This window comes from Trachymyrmex cornetzi, unplaced genomic scaffold, assembly GCF_001594075.2.
Source record: "Trachymyrmex cornetzi isolate Tcor2-1 unplaced genomic scaffold, Tcor1.1 scaffold138, whole genome shotgun sequence".
NCBI classification, from domain to species: Eukaryota; Metazoa; Arthropoda; class Insecta; order Hymenoptera; family Formicidae; genus Trachymyrmex; species Trachymyrmex cornetzi.
In genome coordinates, this window is record NW_017295960.1 from 1091784 (window position 1) to 1098653 (window position 6870).

The 6870-nt window shown below is 28.9% G+C and overlaps 2 protein-coding genes across 3 annotated transcripts in view; one reads left to right on the top strand and one right to left on the bottom strand.

Annotated features, from left to right (window-relative positions):
- Window positions 1-342: 342 nt before the first annotated feature.
- Window positions 343-5477, bottom strand: LOC108770901 (uncharacterized). The gene is made up of 4 exons (XM_018522658.1): window positions 5456-5477; window positions 2318-2709; window positions 711-1002; window positions 343-419 (listed from the first exon to the last, which is right to left on the bottom strand). Exons 1-4 carry the CDS (start codon window positions 5475-5477, stop codon window positions 343-345), a joined length of 783 nt encoding a protein of 260 aa, XP_018378160.1.
- A 56-nt stretch (window positions 5478-5533) lies between these two features.
- LOC108770911 (geranylgeranyl pyrophosphate synthase) overlaps window positions 5534-6870 on the top strand; it is a 5894-nt gene continuing 4557 nt past the window's right edge. Inside the window, exons 1-3 of one of the 2 annotated variants that reach the window (XM_018522671.1) lie at window positions 5546-5590; window positions 5712-5785; window positions 5900-6054. In XM_018522671.1, coding sequence (XP_018378173.1) covers window positions 5720-5785; window positions 5900-6054 — 221 coding nt within the window. In that variant the 5' untranslated portion in view covers window positions 5546-5590; window positions 5712-5719. Of the gene's footprint in view, window positions 5786-5899; window positions 6055-6870 lie in introns of both variants that reach the window. The other variant, XM_018522670.1, reaches the window with a different exon arrangement.

Here is a 6870-nt window from a genome sequence, read left to right on the forward strand (position 1 = left end):
TCCAAATGGTTTTTATTTAGAAATAACATATAACAAATATTAACGTATCATTTCTCGCTTATGATGTCACAATTCAGTATGGCCGCTGCAGTTACTCCAAGAATCTTAATAAATATTTAAAAATATATAGGTATAAAATCATAATGCACAATTTTGAAAATCATACATTTCCCTTTTCTGCCGTTAATCTGCTGTCAAATCATGTAAACAAACCTGTTATATTTTTTGTGACGTTTGTCGCCAACAATTATACATATATTATAATAGATATAAAAAATTTTGCATCAAATTTATAACTTTCTTGTTGACAAAATTTGTCAATAGACGACGCTTTGTATCTGTTTAAACATACTTGGCTGATCGGCATTTTTCTTCCAAATGATTCAGTTTATTACAACGACGACATATTTGACCATATGCTGGACATTTTGATATTGCATGGTTCATACCACATTTAGAGCAATTTATTATAAAAGGAACCCGACACATCATCGAAAAATGATTCCTCTTGCCGCATTTTATACACAGTTCACTGTACGCTGGACAACGTGATCGAATATGACTCATTCCGCATTTAGTACAGTTATATATGTACTGATCTTTATAATTATCTATGTAATAATTGAACTGTTTACTATTATGTTTATTGCAATGGACACAACATAATTTGGGAAAACATAATTGACATCGATGTCCCCAAATAGTTGTACATTGATTTTGATCCTGTTCTATTGGTGTAGACTTTGTTGTAGCAGATTTAGCATAGGTAAAATTCTGCTTCGGAGTTTTGTCAATTTTTTGTGTCATTAAATCTTCACATTGTTTCCAGAACAGAGCGATATGGTATAAATTTAGTGATTGTAAATATGGTATCAATTTTTCTCCTTTACTTTCTATGAGAAGCGCAGCTTTTCCTGTGAACCGCTGGGTAATCATATCTTGTATAATTTTGTCTTTCACAATCCTTGTAGGATCAATATAATTCTGTGCTATAGCAAAGGACTGCAAAAATAAATTTACAAATAACTACAAGATTTTATATATATACACAGGGTGTTTGGAAAATAATAATAGATCTTTCGCATATATAGGAGCAGAATGGACTAAACTGAGAAGAAACGTTCTACCATTTTGTAATTTTCGCATTAGTTAATAAAATTTTAATTACTAAAAATTGCCGAAAATTGGTCTTCAATAATTTTTTATTCAAATACTATCAACTTTACAGAAAAACCGCAAGAGGCAAAAATTATTAATTTTCTTCTCATAGAACTTTAAGAATTTTTTTCAAAATATTTTAATACCGTATTTTCTTATGTTGGTAAAAATGAGAAAATGCAGTACTAAAAAGTTGATAAAAAATTCTGAAAACATTCGTAAAATTCTATGAGAAGAAAATTAATAATTTTTGTTTCTGACAGTTTTTTTTGTAAAGTTGATAGTATTTGAGTAAAAAGTTATTGAAGACCAATTTTCGGTAATTTTTAGCAATCAATATTTTGTTAAGTATTGCGAAAATTGTAAAATAGTAGAGGACTTTTTTTCTCAGATTAGTGATCCATTCTGCCTCTATATGAAAGATTTATCATTATTTTCTAAACACCCTGTATATTCTCCAAATTTGATTAGGAAAAATAGAATTGACGAGGAGAGAACTATTGAGGTAACAGACATGGGTTAATATGTTTTATGTAGTAGAATAAGTTTGCGTAAGGTATACTGTTAGAAATGCTATGATATCTGATGTGTATATACATTTATACATATATTATATTATGTGATATGTATATATATTATAGAATGTTTGTGATCTGTGTGTATATATATATATGTATATATATGTATATATATATATATTATAAGATAAAAGCATTTGTACTGTGATATATATCTGTGATATATATTGAGCAGTGATAGGATAGATTAAAGTAGCACAGATATTTAGGAACGAGCAGAAAGTTAGGAATAAGATATCTGCCGCGTAGTGAATAAGAAATATAGATAGGGTCAAATAGTGCCAGATCTTCTGTATTGTGGAAGGATGAGTGTGATTAAGGTACTTATTGTAAACCAAGTCCTTTCTTGGCCGTTGTAAGTTGAAGTAATAAAATTCTATTCTATTCTATACTCTCTAAATTCTTTGGAGTAGAATATGTCAGTCTAAAGAGTGAAAATTTAACTAGTTTTGAAAAAGAGAGGCTTGAATTTCAATCTTTAAGAATGAAATTTCACTCTTAAGAGTAAGATTCACTCTAAAAGTTTTAGAGGGTAATAAGAATATATAGTTATATATAAGTGTATACTTTTATTAACATACCGTCAATTCATGTATATATTTGTCGATGTCTTCATTGCCTCTTTTTTTATCTCCATATAGGCAATAGAGATCAAATTTCTTAATTAATATGTCTATGTCCAATGTATTTTTATCTTCTCCATAGAAATGAAATGTTCTATGAATCTTTTGACCAATGGGACCCATACGATTTAAAAGCATGAAACCCCACATTTGTTTTTTGTCTTCAGCTTTGTCAATATTCTTCAAATAAACAAAGAAATCATTTTTCCATGAAAACCAGGTTCTAACAAACTCGTCTTTTGTAGCAAAGATGGTAGGTGTCACAGTTGTGAATGTAGATTCGTTTCCGTTAGGTAATTCTTTTTGTTCACTGTGTACAGATTCTTCCCGTTGTCTAGAAGAACCGCCACCTAAAGATATTAATTACGAATTTTATTACACAGAAAAACAGTATCAAATATTATATCCTATGTATATAATGTATAATTACCCATTTTATTTTATAATCACTTGAATGTGTAATTTAAAATTTAAATATTTCAATAATAAATTTTTTGCAGAGAAATTAAACTGCAAACGTAGATATTTTTATATAAATTAACACTTAATAAAAGGAGGAAAAATGATTATTTTAACAGCACATACAATCTTACAACAACGTTTCACTAGATTACTAATAAACTATTAATCTGTACAATTATGTTTTATATTATCCGGTAAATAATATATTACAATATTCTTGAAACTATAGAACTGTTGCTTGTAGGCGCGTCCGCAGTGTACTAAAATTTTAATTCTTTCTCGTTAAACAAATACATTAATAATACAATAAATAAACGTCAGTTTCTGTCAATCTTCAATTTAACAAAGATCAGCTATCAAACGTGTTATCTTTACTATGATAAGTATAGATAAAGAGTAAGATAATTATTTTTTATACAAGCTAAAAAATATGTGTGTAGTGAATCACCTATAATGTAAAACGGGAAACACAACTTAATATTGCGCTTTTTAGATAAACAGGTATAAAATTCTAAACCCCTATGAAGATTAATATTAATTCTGAAGAAGGTCTAATTTGAGGCCGAAACGTTTATTTCATTGTTAATGGATAGAAATATAAAATTCTAGCGAAGAACATCTTGCGTTGTGGTGTATTTAAATAAAACTTTCTGTTTTAAAGATTTTATTTCATTTTTTTTTTAATACATGGATACGTACTACTGAGGGATAATTTGTAATAAAAAATTAACAATATTACCACTCGAATTATATTATTTATGTAACGTTTTTTTTTTTAGTTTATGTAACGATTTTTTATGGGAGGTACATGCACTCTTAGCGCCTTTTTTGTTTACCTTTTTTTAAAAAAGTAATTTTGTTAACTTAACTATACCCAACAAACGAGAATGGATTAAAATAGATTAAAAATTTTTTAATGTGCGTACTTTAAATTCATGAAAATGGATTGGATCCGAGCTGACATTAGTTTAATTTTCGGAAAAAAAAAACATTCATATTTAAGGATTACAAATTTTATTTCTAGGACAATTATAATAATTATTCTTGAAATTAACTACTTCAAATTGTGTACTAAAAAATTCACCTTAGTGGGATTCGAGAACCTGATGGGACCTCTGAATTATGAATCTTCTACGTTATCCGCTGCATCACTCCTTGGTAGAAATTTGTGCAGTTTGACTGAGCACCCAGTTAGTTACTATCTAGTACTACTGATTTCTCTTTATAGTACAAAAATACTACGTAGCAACTGGGCAAAATTAGTTAAAGCAGTTTTACTAGGCAATATCTGGGTCAATTCTGTACAAGAGATTTTGTATCAATACTAAAAATGTAATTGTCCAGTTTTCTACCAGTTATAGTTATGCAGTGCTCATGTCATGTGTATACGCATATATTATTGCGATACGTGTATAACTGAATATATTTTTATGTTGTATGTAAAATTGTTAATAATTAAATATATGTGAAAGTCGTGAACGCCTACGGAAATGTATACATGTCGCAATAATATATGCGTATACACATGACATGAGCACTGCATAACTATAACTGGTAGAAAACTGGACAATTACATTTTTAGTATTGATACAAAATCTCTTGTACAGAATTGACCCAGATATTGCCTAGTAAAACTGCTTTAACTAATTTTGCCCAGTTGCTACGTAGTATTTTTGTACTATAAAGAGAAATCAGTAGTACTAGATAGTAACTAACTAGGTGCTCAGTCAAACTGCACAAAATTTCTATCAGGGCATATTTATATACAGAAATTTATTGAACGACAAAAAACTCCAAAGCCAGGGCGAATGAGAGTCAGCGTGGTAATTAATACACAATCTTAATTCTTCAATCCAAAAAATAGATTCTTTATTCCAAAAATAGTACGTTTCAGTTCACTTTGAAACCATCTTTAGCAAAACAAATTCAAAATATCAATCCCTTCATGTCAAAGAAAAAATCACCATCAGATTAGCAGATTTGATGTTATCATCTATTCGAAACATTAAAGTTACCTTATAAATATTTCTATTGAACAAGTTTCAAATTAATAATAAAACTGGTGACTCACCCCAAGACATAAAAGGAATTCGTCTCAACGGATCAACTAATTCCCATTAATATTCACTAAAAAGTATCAAGTTAAAAAACGCATGTTGATCGCAGCTCGAACGGAACATGACTAATACACTTAATATAATCGAAAAGACGTGTCAGGTTAAATCACGATAATAAAAAGAATCACGAAAATAAAAAGAAAAAGATATTTTTTTTTATTGAAGAATTAAGATTGCGTATTAATTATCACGTTGACTTTTATTCGTCCTGGTTTTGGAGTTTTTTGTTGTTGAATTTGGAAGAGTCCGTAAGAAGATTACATTATTATACAGATTGAAATATGTATGTACATATTTAAATCAATAATAAGTATATATTTATATCTGTACTTATTTTATTTTATGCTTTTTCTCTTTTTTGTTGGTACATTTTTTAGTACATTTATGATCCTAGTGTACTAGATGTTACATTTTGCCATCAGGTGTCAGTACGTTTTAAATTATCGTCGCGGCAACACTGCACTCACACATTCTTAGCTGGCTCCCCTACTCTATAGTTCACTCTATACGTATATACCTCTTTGAGTATTAGTCAACATTCAGATTTAACTAAAAAGTCGCAACTCTTGACTTCTTCAGTAAACTTATAGTTGACGTTTGTCGACTACGTGTTTGGGATCACACTTTTGCTCGTATTTAACATAGTTATTTGGTACGTAATTCGAACATTACTCGATATTATAAGGCAAGGAATTAAATAATATTACCAACTCGTTTACCATTCGGTTTAAATTTATCAAAAGTACAGCTTTCTACGTATCACTATAATTTAGAGTGCGACATGGCAGACATGAAAAAGATTATACCTTTTTACCATTCGTTAAGGGGTAATACGGAGGAGGACAAGGTCAGTTCTATAACGCCTTCTCTTTTATTTTTTCATATCTCTTTTATTTTTTCCTAATTCAATTTCACTAACTTTTCATTTTATTATTTGTTTTATTTGATTTCTATTGTGTAGATACTTTTAGAACCGGTTAAATACATTCTGCAATGCAATGATATATTTCCATATAAAAAAATACCGTCGATTTTCAACTACTGGTTTAAAATATCACCCGATAAATTTCAACTGATCGACGAAATAATGCAAATGGTCAATACTGCAAGCATCATGTAAGTTATTTTTTGTTGTAAGGCATAACTGACTTATGTATTTTTGTTAAAATCGTATGCGCGCGATAAAAAATAAGATACAACCTTTCCAAAAAATTTACATTTTCTTCTAGAATTTAATATACTACGAATTTTCCTCTTTTCGTAGTTACATATAATGTATCGTTCTCCCGCAAGGAAAGTAACAAGAGTCACTTTAATTCAATATAAAATTTCAGTTCAATATAAAATTGTTCAGAAAAGTGGGGGGTGAGAGGAAGAACATTGTGTATTTTATAAAATTTATTATTTATTACACGTGGCAGAATTATATAAGTTCACTTATTAAAACTAATCACAAATTGTTTGTTTCAATTCAAATTAAAATACAAAAGCTACGAGCCAAAATAATATATTTATAACAATGCTTGAAAGGCTTATACCACGAACGCAAGATAACGGTAGTGAAATTTAAATTTTATTAATGTTTAATACATAATGATAATAAACGTTTCGGTCATAAATTAGACCTTCTTCAGTATTAACAATTTTTAAAAAAAGAACTTAAAATTCGCAATTCTATCAATTCACCTAACATGTTAAATTTTTTTATTTAAACCGTTGAGCTTATATTATTCATAATAAATTACAATATCTTTCCAATCAACGCAACAATTTATATGAAATTAATTCAAAAACATTGTAGTCATACGATAATCGATTTCATGCTTTACAGAACTAATGTATTTATCTCTTAAAGCTCCTGACTACTCAGCCAAGAACTCTGCGTTGACGGTGGCGACACAGTATCAGACGGCGGTCTGGCAAAATCGGTAG